The following is a 15,267-nucleotide window of genomic DNA, read 5'->3' as shown; positions in this document are numbered from 1 at the left end:
CCACTTTTTTTTTTTTTTTTTTTTTAGAATTTTGCAAGGCAAGTGGGGTTAAGTGGCTTGCCCAAAGGCCACACAGCTAAGTAATTATTAAGTGTCTGAGGCCAGACTTAAACTCAGGTACTCCTGACTCCAGTGTCCATGTTCTATCCACTACGTCACCTAGCCACCCCGTCCCTCCACTTTCAGTCAAGAATACCATCCTGCCTCTTCTGCAAGCTTTCACCTCCTTCTTCTTTCTATACTATCTAAGCTGCTGCCTGCATCTGATTTTATTCCTGCCTCTTCTAATCTTTAACAAAACAAACAAACAAACAGCCCTTTTATCTAAACAATGAAGTTCTAATTCCTTAGCCTGGTACTCAAGGCCTCTGCAATAAGACCCCAACTCATTTTTTTCAGTCTTATATCCTTGCGACTCCCCTGTCCAGTAAATCTATTCTAATCATTACTACCTCAAAACACATCCAACCCTACCTAGTTGCCTTCTGCTTAGTACTAAAATTAATTTATATCATTTTAAACCCCAAACCACAATTAGATTGAATAATCCTTCTGTATTTTTTAAAAAACAGACTTTTAATCCTGAAATGCACATATTATTTTCAAAATATTTGATTTACTGACAAAAGTTCTATATTACAGACAAATCTGGAAGTATCTAGTTCCTAGAACAGCTCATAACATCTATGATTCACAAGTGTCTTATCAAAGACATATGGATGAAACTTCTCTAATTATGATTTATCATAACAGTTTCAATTTGCTTTGCATACATCTCATCAGTCAATCCTATTAAACAGGATCTTTCTATACTGACTTAAGGTGCATAGTGGTCAAATTTTAAGATTAGATGAAAACATTTGTAGTACTTAATAGGTTCAAAGAATACAGAGCTGGCAAGGCTATTGGGAGATTGAAAAAAACTACTCTATAATAAGCATATCACAATATTAGAAAACACATTTCCAACAGTATCTATTTCTCAAATGACAATAAATTTACATTTTTTAAGTTTAAAATTCTCCATAAAATCAATTTAAATGTATTTTAATATAAATACAAGTACCTTAATATCATCTTGTACTCTAAAGAGTGTTTCCCATATTTCTGGAAGTTTATCAATGATATCATCTAACGGTCTTCCTCTTAGTAAGTCATTCAAAGCTAAACAGCTGAAAACAAAGATTCAAATATATAAACCAAATAGATAAGCAATATTAGCCTACACAGGAAAATAATAAACACATAAATCTCCCCACTCTTTAGATGAATACATTATCTATTTTCCCTACTTAGATCTTTTGTCTACACCAATCTAAAATGTTACGAATGTTGACAATTAACTTCTATTCACATCTCCATAGAAAAATCAAGCAAATTTGCTTCTCTGCTATAAATCTCAGGTATAATTCAGTTTCTAGGTGAAGAGAAAGACTCGTGATTTTTTTTGATCTATTAATTTTACATAATAATGAGTTTTTAAAAAATGTTATCTCCTAAGTGTCCCAACCAAACATATGAGATTACATATTTATTTTATTCTAATTTTATTCCTGTAGTACAAACAGTTTAAAATATTCTGAATTGCATAGTAAATCTTATTTTAAAACATAATACCTGGATTCCCGAATTCGCCACATATTACTAGTCAGGCTGTTAATTAGATCTTGAAGAATTTCTTTCAAATATTTATCCACCTGACAAGAAAAAAAAGGTAAAATAAAAACAAGAATAAGACAAAAGCAAATAGAATTAAAATGCCTACCACCTTCTTTCTGTGTTGCCAAGAACCATTACTAGGTTATTGTTATTGACATTTATATCAGAAATCATATTTCTGGTTTACAGATTTACAGTCAGTAGTCAGCTAGGTGTTGAAGGGGATAGAGAACTGAGCCTGGAGTCAGATTCATTTTTGTAAAATCTGACCTGAGATATCTACTTAGCAGTGTGACCCTGGGCAAGTCACTTCATCCTGTTTGCCTCACTTTCCTCATGTATAAAATGAGCTGGAGAAGGAACGGGTAAACCACTTCATTATTTCTACAAAGTAAAGCCCAAATGGGGTCATCAAGAGCTGGACATTACTGAAACAACTGAAGCACAACAAAAACAGCTCATAAAATTCTACAAGTTGACCCTAGGTAGATAAACATTTCTTAAGAAGGAAATTCTGATGCAAATACAAATTATATCATGGGGAAAAAAAAGGAGGGTGCTATCTATAGTCAAATGTGGGAACTAATCAACCAAGATTTTTTTAAAAGATGAACATGGGGCTGCTAGGTGGCACAATGGATAGAGCACTGGCCTTGGAATAAGGAGTACCTGAGTTCAAGTGCAGCCTCAGACAGGTAATAATTACCTAGCTGTGTGGTCTGGGGCAAGCCACTTAACCCCATTGCCTTGCCAAAAAAAAAAAAAAAAAAAAAAAGAGAGAGATGAACATAAAGATGAAAGCAAAGGCAGGTAACAATACAGATTCAAATGAGAGGCACAATCATATGAAAAGAATCACATTTACCAGAGATCAGAGGGAATGGAAGATGGCAATGACTGTTAAAGGGAACAAATAAATTGGAATTTTAAAAAAAATTCTATTGGAGGAAAAAGATCTAAGAACAAGACAGTAAGAATAGGATAGAATAGGCTATTAAGAGGGGCAGGGAACTAGAATTATTAATTTCCTACTTTGTTTTTGTTTTCTGTACCAATGAGAATGACATTCACGAAGGACAGAGTAAAAGTAGCTAATAAAGAGCTGAAACCCAAGATAAATGAGATGATAAAAGATATATATTTAACTTTAATTCATTTTTTAATGATTTTAAATCAGTAGACCAAGACAAAACACATCCCAAGGCCATGACAAACTGGCAGTTGTGATTACAGAACTAGTGTCAAAGATTACTGAAAGACTAGGGAGAATGCGATCACTGCCCCATGACAGGACAATTGTACTCATTTTCAAAGAGTGAATAGAGGTGAACTTAAATTCTCTAGGCCGGTAAAGTTGACTTCAGTCGTGCCAAACTCTAGAATGTATCATACCAAAGAGATCATTAATGTACATACAGAAAAAAAACAGTAATAACTAAACACAGTTTCATCAAAAAATAGAAAGACTAACCCAATTCCATTTTGCTGACAGGGAAACAAGGCTTATTTATCAAAGGAATCCTTAACTTTAGCAAAGCATCTCAGTCTATTTTTTTTCTATTTATCTTTAGGACAATACTATCTATCCTTATGGACAACAAAAACAATAATAGTTTTCAGAATAGTTGGACCAATTCACAGCCCTACTCTAACATGTTAATATGTCTGTCTTTTCATAACTTCTTCAGCATTACTATTCCCATATTTTGTCATCTTTGACAATTGCTGGATATGTGACAAAATCCAATTGTGTTTTTATTTCAACCTTTCTGATTCATTTATTTAAATATTATTTCATGTAGTTATGAATTCTCTGGGATTCATCTTTTGAGAACTGTTTGTTCATATCCTTTAACCACTTCTCTACTGGGAGATAGTTTTTGGTGATAAAATATTTTGAGTTATAGATCCAGCTTGAATAATGGATACAGATATTATTACAAATATTTGATAATGTTTTTATCCCATCTGATTGTTCCTGTCCATATTCTATCCTTTAATTTTCTTCAAAGGATTTTTAATTTCATGTAATGAGATTTACTTTTCTAATTGCCCCACGTTTAAGAATTTCCTCTCACTTCTTAGCTATGAAAAATTATCATCTGCTCTTCTAAATTATTTTTCAAGTTATGCCATTTTTTTCAGGTTTTTACAAGGTAATGGGGTTAAGTGGCTTGCCCAAGGCCACACAGCTAGGTAATTATTAAGTGTCTAAGGACGGATTTGAACTCAGGTACTCCTGACTCCAGGGCTGGTGCTCTATCCACTGCATCAAAGTTATGCCATTTTTAATTTATTAAAGTGTCAGGTGGTTTTCCAGTTTTATCTATAATTTTTGTGATGAGTTCTTCCTAAGTAACTACTACTTCCAAGTTTATTAAACAGTAGTTTATCAAATTCAATTACTTTTCATTCTTCTGGTCTAGTCTGTTCCATTTATATCTATTTTTATCAGCATCAAATCATTTTATTGGTTACTACCTCATAATACAGTTTGAGTTCTAGGAGTGCTTCTCTGCACTCCCCTTTGCTATCCTACTTTTTGGGTTTTTTTGGCATGGGGTTAAGTGACTTGCCCAAAGTCACACAGCTAGACAATTATTAAGTGTCTGAGGTCAAATCTGAACTCAGGTTCTCCTGACTCCAGTGTCAGTGTTCTATCCAATGCAACACCTAGCTTCCCCATGCTATCCTACTTTTAAAATTATTTCCTTTAATTTTTCTAGATCTTTTGGTCCTCCAAATGAATTTGTTGACCTTGGTAAAGTACTTATTCCTTTAATAATCTAATTGGTTCTAGGATTAACTCTGGCAGTATGATGATTTTTATATTGGCATAATCCAGTCACAAGAAGAAATAATTATTTTTCTGGTTACTGAAGTTCTTTTGCTTCATTTTGATAAATAGACTTTCAGGTATTTTATTCATTTTGCAGTTATTCTTTAGGGGATTTTCCTATTTATGAATGCCTTTTTATTATCATATTAAAATGTTTATTTTTATGTGTTTAGACTCAAGATTTTATTGGAGTTATTATAGTAAGTATATCAATTAGCTTTTCTCCTTATGCCCTAATGCTATTTAAGTAAATCAAAAAGTCTTCAGCTATCTGGGAAAATTTTTATCTTATTTCTCACTTATCATCATGCCATTAAAATTCTCTCTTATTAACATGGTATAGTTTGCTACAATTTGTTAGTTACTATTTCTATGATTTGATATTAAACCCATTCAATGTTAGTATTTCATTGTTAAATTTTAATTAGGTCTTGTGATTTTGCTTTTGCTCCCTGAACTGAGTACTATTTTTATTGTGATATAGCCTAGAAAGAATGTTTAGTGTTTTGCGATTTTTTTTACAGTTGTCTACAACATTCCTACTCCCAAAACATGGCATATTTTCATGAAAATTTCATGTTGCACTGAAAGATATAAAAAATTCCATAATCTTTTAGCTTTAAATTCTCTGATGGTATATTGAGATCTCCATTTTCCTTTTTATTTATTTTTCTATTAGATTTGTCTAAAACCAAAAGAAACATGGTGAAGTCTCTTGATATTTTTGTAATTTTCTAATTTAAGTATTATTGATTTAGTATACACTTGATTATATACTGACATATACTGACATGGGAATGTCTATGGTTCCCCCTGCTTTTTCAGTCATTTTTCTAGTCAACCTCTGTTGGAGTCTCTCATTTTGAATCTATGTATGTTTTTGGGTTTTTTTTCTTTTAGGGGGATGTTTCTTATAAGTAATAGTTTATGGGTTTTCTTATCCATTCTGTCATTTTTTTCTTTGGTTTACATTTAAAGTTATTAAGAGGGCGGCTAGGTGGCGCAGTGGATAAAGCACCGGCCCTGGAGTCAGGAGTACCTGGGTTCAAATCCGGTCTCAGACACTTAATAATTCCCTAGCTGTGTGGCCTTGGGCAAGCCACTTAACCCCATTTGCCTTGCAAAAAAAATTAATAATAAAGTTATTAAGAATTAGACTTAAGATTTCTTCCATTTTCATCTCCAGGATTGCTTTTATGGAAGTTTTTTTTTAAATCTCTTTTTTCTCTATTACTTTGTCCTTATGGTCAATTTTACTTAAATTACATTGTATACCCTAACAGCCACATGGGAATGATGTTCAACCTTGAAGGACTCACTCATTCCATCAGTGCAACAACCAGGAACAATTTTGGGCTGTCTGCAAAGGAGAGTGCCATCTGTATCCAGATGAGGAGCTGTGGAATTTGAACAAAGTTCAAGGACTATCCCATGCAATTTAGAAAAACACAGATATCTTATTGTCTGATCTCTAAGGATATGATTTCTCTCTCGTACCCAATTTGGATCAAGGTACAACATGGAAACAAAGTAAAGACTGACAGATTACTTTCCGTGGGGGGGGAGTGGGGGGAGGGAAGTAAGATTGGGGGGAAAATTGTAAAACTTAATATCTTTAATAAAAATTAATTAAAAAAAGTCTATAGTAGAGGGGCGGCTAGGTGTCATAGTGGATAAAGCACCGGCCTTGGAGTCAGGAGTACCTGAGTTCAAATCCGGTCTCAGACACTTAATAATTATGTAGCTGTGTGGCCTTGGGCAAGCCACTTAACCCCAATTGTCTTGCAAAAAAAACACCTAAAAAAACTCTATAGTCATAATTATTTCTTTGTTAATTTCTTTGTGTTCCCCATGGAATTAGTTTCTTAAATACCTGATCTGAAATCAATTTTTAATTTCTGTACTATTTTTTTAAATAAATCTTGCCCCATATTGGGGGGGGGGGAGGTTTCTATCATTTCCCGCTCATAGAAAGATCAATTTGTGAGGTATTGTCTTAAGGTAGAAATAATCCCGTGTCAATATACTCAATTACTCAATATATCCTCTTCATGACTGTTCTGCTCTCATTGTCGGTTTATCTCTGACAATAAACATTTTTACTATTTTGTATCAGTTCCCCTTAAGAACTCACATGTCTTACTCCCTCTTCTCGAGTCAAAATGCTGTCCACAAAGGCACAGTCCTCTCTAAGAGACACAGTCTTCCAAAGAACCAACTTCCCTTAAATTAAACCAACACGAGATCTCTCTATCTCATCACAGGTGTATATCTCTTCACAATGGGAATATTTTTCAAAGGATCCCCCTCTTCTCATTATATCAATTTTAATACTTCTGTCTCTGCCATCTCTTCCATGCTTCTGTAATCCTTTTTTGTATAACCTCTAGTTATACACGATGTACTTGAAAGGTCGTTATTATTCACTGCTGTCCCGTTTGATGCACTTTGTAATTTTGACTCATTGAATAATCTGAGTCACCTGTAAAGGTTTCTGAGTTTAATTCCACAGTGCTCAGTTCTATCTTCATTTCTCTTTTCCTTTTAAATTCCCTTTATATATTTATTCCCTCGTGTACATTTTCATCTTGAATCTTTTTAAAGAAACCTCTCTACAAAGGGTAATTTACTTCCTGTCTTACTCTTTCTTTAATTTTACTTATTTACTTTCCTTTTTATGTTTTTCTAATGTGTTTGCATATTGAATATTTTGTTCATGTTAATTTTATTTTTAATTCTGCAAGTTTCTGTTGAATGTGTATCTTCTTTGATGATTAGGCTCAGGTTTGTAAGGCACATTATTTGGGGGGTGTAGTTTTAACTTCTTTGCTTATTTCATTGTCTTGTGCAACTAGTGGGTAGGGAATAATTGGATATATTTCAAATCTCCCTTCATTTATATTGCAAGGTCTTTCTCCAAGCTATTTGCAGAATTTGATCTTTGTCAATACAATTGTTATTTCAGAGTTTGAGAGTTTTTTCCTTTCAGTGATCTTTAGAGTTTTTCAGTAGGTGCTTTGTGTTTTATATTCAAAAATTCTAGGCAATTTTGCACAGTAGTTTTCAGGGCTTTTCTTTGTCACATTCTGATAGGAAGCTATGAAGTTAGCTTTTGTGTACTGTGTTCAAGGACAATGGCTTTAGCTTACATAGAGATCATGTGTTTTATTTTTTAAATATCACTACCTTTTGCTTTTATTGCTAGATTTTTTCTACTTGTTTATTTTTGTATTTCAAATTTATTGATTTCTTTCTTGCTTCTTTGCAGAAATTTTCCACTGGGGATTTAATTTTTTTTTCTAATCTCTAAAACTTCATTATTCACATATTTCTTACAAGTATCTCCTTTATTTAGAATTTCTTCTCCTCTTGAAATTACATAATATTCTTTATTTCACTGGGTATTAGTTCACTTGGTTTTATAATATTTTCTGAGTGCTCAGTAAACTAATACTTCTAGTTTTAATGCCCTTTCTGTTGATTTATTTGGACTTCTGACTTATCATTTCATTTTCTTAATCTTGAAATGTTTGGTGTTCTAAACTTTTTTTTTCCTTATACTCCCTTACCACTCTGATTATTCCCCCACCACCACCAAAAGGCTGGTACTCATCAAAGAATAGAATGCAAAGCTACCTTAGCCTTTTCCCACACTGGGATTTTTGGTTCATCAGCTTTGGTGTCTTCCCCTAAAAGTTGATTTTAGAGAGAGAAGTCAAACCTCCTCGGTTCTGTTTCACATCCTTCTCCCTTTAAGTCCAATGTCTACCATGTATACATAGAAGCTAACTTTTAAGAATAATTCACTAAGTACTAACACTAAATGAGATATAAAAGAGGGAGATGATCATAGGAATGTTTTATCAATATAAAGAAAATATTAAAGGTAAAAAGAAAATGATTCCTGATTGACAGTAAAGTTATCCAAATGGTCTTTTTTATGGAGATGATATTATAATAGTTTCAATGACTCTAGAATGCTACTATTAAATTCAACAAATATTTATAAATGCCCACCGTATGCCAAGAAAAAATTTGACACAAATACTTCTGGTTAAGTCTGCCAATCTACAGTTCACATAAGGAATTGGTGCAAACTTAAAAAGTCTAACATCTTGTAAGTAATTGTTTAAAAGATAGGTACAGAAAGTTCCCAGGAGTAGAAACATGAATGATTATTTAATATTCTAAGTGATCATAGAATGAAGAATAGAATTGAAATATACATATTAAAGAAAACAATGTATAAAAGAATTGTCTCAAAATTCACAAAAATGATTAATAAAAAAGTTCAGATTAAGTTACAGAAGTCAATAGAATATTTTTGTTACTATAGCATAAATAGTAATATCATGTAAAAGAATATATATATTATGGAGTTAAAGGTTTAATTTATGATTTTTTTATTTTTCTATGTATATTTAATTTTTGATGTTAATAAATCTTAAATAATAAAAGATATCTTAAAATCAGAAAAATCAGATAGAATGTGCTTGCACTTATGTAATTAGAGATCTAAAAATGTCAAAATATTATTTTTATATATATATATAAATCTCTTTAAACCTGAAATGATTACTTCCCCCATAACCCTCATAAAAATTTGTCTACTAAGTAGCATTTATAACAATAATTCATTTGAATTAAATAGCATTCCAAAAAGAAAAAGTCATAACCTATCATTTTCCTAATCTATTAAAAAATTTTATGGCAAAAAAAGATTTTTCATTTAGTGTTATTCTAAATTAGTAAAGAAACTGGAGATCAGATAATATCACTTCAAATGAGCAATATACCTGCTATTATTTACTTTTCTTTAAATTTACTTCAGAAAGTGGGCATTTAAAATGTCCTAAGCCTCAAATTTAAACTGTAAATCTTTAAGTAAAGGTCTTAAAAATCTAATTCAATTTTTTAACTACCTGGATAACATGATATAGTATGTGATCTCAGATCTGCTTTATGATTTAAAAAAAAAAGAATTATGGGATTTGGGGTAGGGGGAGGAGAGGGGGTTAGTGCTTTTGAGTAGCATTATAGCCTATATTAGCTAAAGAAGAAATTTCCTTTTACATCTTTGTATAGTTGTGGTCCTATAGCACTTAAGGCCAAGGACTGCAAGAATTCTTTCAATACTGATAATTTAGGATTATAAATTTTCAAGGAATTATAAAGGATTAAGTGCCTATCAAGTGATTTTTCTGTTAGCAGCTCTCAAGAATCTAGGACCAGGAACTAAGGATTAGGAAAATAGTACACAATTATGGAGTATTTTAGAGGTTACAAAGCACATTCCTCAAAACAAATCTATGAAATAAATAGAAGTATTATTAACCAAATTTAATAAAGATGGAAACTGAGGGTTAGAGAAGTAATATCTGATATTTCAGAGATTTCAATCCAGGTGTCCTGAATCCAACTTTTTGTTAAACCAGGGTACTTTTTTTTTTAGGTTTTTTTGGTAAGGCAAATGGGGTTAAGTGGCTTGCCCAAGGCCACACAGCTAGGTAATTATTAAGTGTTTGAGACTGGATTTGAACCCAGGTACTCCTGACTCCAAGGCTGGTGCTTTATCCACTATGCCACCTAGCCACCCCAAACTAGGGTATTTCTTACATGGCACATTCCAAGACTTTATTATCTTTTAGCTATCCTCCTGCCCTTTTTCAATAAATGTTTGTTGAGTCAATAAATTAATCTGATATATTGTGCTGAGGAGATAATGGATCTACATCATCTGATGAGTAAAGAAAGTAATACATAAACACTTGCCACAGATTTGTCAATGACCAGAGCATTCCAAATACTTGTCATAGCTTGACGTATTCCAAGATTTGGATCAAACTGATAGCGATAAAGACGAGGGACTAGTTGAGGCAGGAAAGGAGCCAGTTGTTCTCCTGCTTTAGTAGCAATCACATTAAAACCAAAGGCAGCTCCCTAAAAAAGACACACACAAAAAAAGGCAAACATATATTAAAGTGAATCACAAACATTTACTATCAGAAGAGACAAGTCACATTAAATACATTCCAAGGTTTTACATTCATCAGCTTTCAAATAAGAGTAGCCTCAGCAAGTGTTTTTTCTATACTGCTTTTCCTCAACTGAACAGAATTCTAGTCAAGTATTTTTTGGAAAATACGTATCACCTAAACTGTCAAAGTAACAGATTGATCTTAGAAGAAAATAAAAACTGCATTATCGTAAAGAGCAGCAGCTTACCTTCCTAGAGTTCCACATGGCATGATGGTTGGCTAAATTCATGAATTTATAGACAAGATCTGGTTGACTAAGATCACTTGCCAGAGAACAAAGCTCTTTATAGGTAGAGAGTCCCTGGCTTGGGAAACAAAGAAAAAAGCAGTAATCCATTTTTCCTAATTTATTTTTTAATCCACTTATATTACTAATATTACAAATAATATACATATAGTTCCTTAAAAGCATATTTCCTTAAATTTGCAAAAACTGAGACTTTCATACTTATTGAGAATTTTTTATTCATTTTTAATGTCCCAAAATCCATTACAATTCTATTAAATTTGAGACTTCAGCTTTAGAAAAAAAAATATAAATTCAGCTTACTAAAGTGACAAAGATGACATTTTTCTTATTACTTTCAGATCCAGTATAAATTATAAATTACACTATAACAGCAGCTCAAGAGAGAATTAGTAGAGAGGAAGGTTGAGGAAAAGAAGAAACAAGGCAGAGAGAAAGCCCTACCAAGAAGAAAGCAACTGGATTAAAAGATCAGACACAGGAGAAATATCTCTGTTTGGGGAAAGCTGTGGGAACAGCTACACTGTGGGAGAATTTTAAGAATAAGAAGACAATGGAGAATGACTTTATTTTTCTTGATGTTGCAACACAAATTGAGGCAGGACTGAGAAAAGTAGATCACCACCAGTACAAAAGTAGAAAGGAAGAAATTGATGAATGGAGAAAGATACATGGACAGGGCTGCAGTTTCAGCTAAGCATGGCTCTAAGAAAAGAAACAGCAGCACAAATACAACAGATTGTTTATAAATTAAAAGAGAACTGGGAGGGGGGCAGCTAGTTGGTGAAGTGGATAGAGCACCAGCCCTGGAGTCAGGAGGCCCTGAGTTGAAATTCAGCCTCAGACTCTTAATAATTACCTAGCTGTGTGACCTTGGGCAAATCACTTAACCCCACTGCCTTGCAAAACTCAAAAGACAAAAAGAAACAAACAAAAAAGAGGACTTGAGGCTGAAGGGGAGCGGACTGTAAAACTGGTAGCATCCCACATAATGAGATTTAATTATATCATAGGGTATATATGGACCCATCATAGAATACTATTTTGCTCATATTTGTGTAATTAAAAAACCCCCATCACATTCAAAGCTATTTACAATGAAAAGTGGTAATATTTAGTTAAAAAGACTGACTTATATTCTATTAGACTTACCCATCTGGTGTTTTGCCAAGGGATACCCCCTGGAATACCACAGTCTCTCCAGAAACTTCATGTTTAGTTCTAGAATGAAAATAAAACTAGCCTTAGATTTTTCCCCACCATGCTGGTTAGTCTATTAATTAATAAGGAAGTTTTTTATCCAACATTTGTTTTTCCATTCTAACTACAGCAAATATTTTTGACTGCTATTTATCAGTTCTACAAATGGTAATTAACCATTTTTATCTAATCAGTTCTTTAAAAAATACAGAATGTTTAAGATGCTTTAAAACAGATTCCATTAAGACTATACTGAACTGTGAACTACTGAGAAAAAACTAGCCTTCCACAGAATTGACAGCAGACACCAATAGTAAAAATCACTGTCCTTTCTTACATTCTCTGATAGAAAGTGTAGGGACCCAACTATTTTAACATAGATGTCAAGGTGCAAGTCATTTTCTGTTGTTTGTTCTCTCCAATTCAAGTAACCAAGAATAACCAGCATTTTTCAAATTAAATGTTCTAATTTCCCTAAAGCTACTGAATTGATTTACTGTTGTTTTTTTCTCTAGTAAACATTATTAACTGCACATTTCTACTTGGTAGTAGTTAAAGTATTCTAGATAGCATAATAAAAGTAAATTAGAAATTGTGCAATATACACTGAAAAGTTCAATTTCCCTGCTTTCAGAAAACATTCTTTTTCCTGCATTTTTTCATCTAAGATTTATAATTTTATTGATAACTTCCTCCAGAGCTTCTCCAGAAATGCAGATAATGCACATTCTCTGTTGCTTACATTCTTAAAGATTTCCCTGCTTCAGTTTGTGAGTGTCAAAAACAGGATTTGAACTGTAGGTCTTTCTGATGCTGAGCTTATTACATTAAGCAACATTTCCCTTTTAGCTATCTGCATATATACATGCTAACATATGCCCTCTGTACTAGTTTGAGACTTGTAAGTTTACCTCACCTTTTTCCAGTCATCAATGTTTCTACAAGTGTAGACACCAGTTCCTGTTGATCTTGTTCACTGCCAAGTTCATAAACCAAACCAAGGCCTTTTGAAGCAACATCCTGGCTGAGTTCTATAAAAAAATTTGGATAAAAAATATTATTTTATAGTATATTAAATGTATGTTTAAAAATTTTAAATTTATTTAACTAAGTTAATAAACAACCATAATATATATAAAGATATAACACTGCAATATAATTGAGTTCATTATCATTAAAAAAACATTTATTTTTCTGATTAGTATATGTGATTTTTGTACCACATATATTAAATGAATTCAATATTGTTACAGTCTCTCTGGAAACTCTGAATTGAAGATAATATTGGCATGTACATATATCTACTACATTATGAAGCAAAATCATTAACTCAGAAACATTTCTTATATCCCAAAGAAATCAGTTTTCCACTCAGCTTAACTAAACTTAAACATTTCCATATAAAAATTATTTTGAGAAAAATCAATGAAAAAGTATATATAGGAAAGGAAATTAAAGGTCAAAACAAACATTATGCACCCCCTTTCATCTCTCATTTCTTTGTAAAAACACACATTGAAGAATAAAAGACAACAGTCACAAGAACTATAAAGTAAATAATAAAAACAAAAACCAAAGTTTAAAGTTCTATTTTAAGTGCATGGGTAACAGCTGAATTTTCAATCTGAAAACTAATCATTTTGAAACAACTTCTCTGATCTTTCAAAATGAGAAAGCTTTTGAGAAGAGATTATTTTCTTTCCCTGTAAAGTTTTCTTTGGTATCACTGTATTAGATATTTTACTCTTTTGTTGTTTTTAAAATATATCAAAAATTATTTTCTTTTCCTCTTCAAATTCTTTCCTGAATTTGGGAAAAACATGAATTAAAAAATAATTCTTTAATAAGAAAGAATGAAAGTCTATATTTACCAACTACTTACCATCATTATCTGACAGAACTGAAACAAATGCACTTTGAATCTCTTTGAGATGAGACTGAAAAAAAAAAGTGGACTTTATCTTTCTGACACATAACCCTGCACTCAAATATTACTCCTAACTCTCAGATTGGGGCTAATTTAGGTCAATGCCAAATATCTTAGAACTATCTGATCTGGACTGCTTACATACTTGAAGCAAACTTAAATTAAACTGACATGCAAAATTGTAGGGGGAAGACACTACTTAGGTAAAGTGTTTCTCTTGACAGTCGTCTGTCCTGCATTTCTTGCTCTCTATTTTTTCTTTAAAACTAATTATCCCTATTTCTGCCTAATTGTTCTTCCTCAAGATCCTCTTCTAATGTAACTATACCTTCAAAATTTTATAAGTCAATCAAAATACCAAGACCTTTCCTTTCCTATTTCAAATTTATTTTCTGATATAATCTAGTGTGATTGATTGATGGCCTCTATCTTATTGTCCAATTTTATTTTAAAAATAAAACACTATGACCCATTTATATAAATCTATAAATTAGAAATATCACATTTGGGCTTCAATAAATTTGCTCACATTTCTATCTCATGCTGATACATAGTGTTACTTACCTTGATTTCTTTATGGGTACTCAGCTTCTTCACTAGAGAAAGGAGCCAGATGCAGGCAGCCTGCCTCACATGGGGGACAGGGCTGATAATGTGCTTATTTAAAATTATGTCCAACACCCATGGAACTACATCATTCACTTTGGCTTCTATAGAATGTGAACATTGTAGAGATGGGATTAAAAAGAAAAATAGAAAAACTGCTTTAAGTGTTTTAGTTATTCTCTATTACACCTGAAAAAAATGATATCAAAGATAGCATTCCCCATAAACACTGATCCTTAGAATGGTCTGTGAAGTTACTGTCGTGGGAACATACTCTCTTTACATCAAGTCAATTTACAGTACCTCTTAACTTCTCAAGTATAACAATGACTAAAAATAATTCACCACATGGGACCAGTCCTATGGTGCTGGACTTTCCCATTCTGCTAGACTGATGCTCAAATGAGAGATAAAAAGTCTGTCACTGGGCTCTTCTGGAGTGAGCTCAATACCATCACAAAGAAGTCTTAGAGTCAAAACTTCGGTCAATTAGCAAATTCCCATACCCTTACCCATTCCCAATAACTGTGAAACGAAATCCACACAAGTAAAAAAGCAAACCATATTCTTTAACCCATGCTGACTGCTCTCTTATCCCTCTCATTCCCACCCCCCCAAGTCCAACTTCCTTCCCATCCCATATCTGAATGCATCTTAGTCCACTTTACCCTCTAGAATTTCTGTTCTATAATTAACAAAGCTTCCCTTCATTTTAGACCTTTTTTGGGGCTCTGACTCACTCCCACCTCTG

General features: G+C 32.6%; 1 protein-coding gene across 3 annotated transcripts in view; it reads right to left on the bottom strand.

Moving 5' to 3' along the window:
• Positions 1-15,267, bottom strand: part of ECPAS (Ecm29 proteasome adaptor and scaffold) — a 190,253-nt gene that overhangs the window by 23,593 nt on the left and 151,393 nt on the right. For all 3 annotated transcript variants that reach the window (XM_074207451.1, XM_074207452.1, XM_074207453.1), the window contains 8 exons: positions 14,475-14,620; positions 13,866-13,920; positions 12,900-13,014; positions 11,936-12,004; positions 10,724-10,841; positions 10,271-10,438; positions 1,618-1,697; positions 1,067-1,172 (listed from right to left, as the gene is read on the bottom strand). In XM_074207451.1, the coding sequence (XP_074063552.1) occupies positions 1,067-1,172; positions 1,618-1,697; positions 10,271-10,438; positions 10,724-10,841; positions 11,936-12,004; positions 12,900-13,014; positions 13,866-13,920; positions 14,475-14,620 (857 nt within the window). The remainder of the gene's footprint in view (positions 1-1,066; positions 1,173-1,617; positions 1,698-10,270; positions 10,439-10,723; positions 10,842-11,935; positions 12,005-12,899; positions 13,015-13,865; positions 13,921-14,474; positions 14,621-15,267) is intronic.

The sequence above is a fragment of the Macrotis lagotis genome, chromosome X (genome assembly GCF_037893015.1).
Source record: "Macrotis lagotis isolate mMagLag1 chromosome X, bilby.v1.9.chrom.fasta, whole genome shotgun sequence".
Lineage (NCBI taxonomy): Eukaryota > Metazoa > Chordata > Mammalia > Peramelemorphia > Peramelidae > Macrotis > Macrotis lagotis.
Note: the sequence above shows the minus strand (reverse complement) of the source record. Positions and strands in the feature narration are given on the sequence as shown.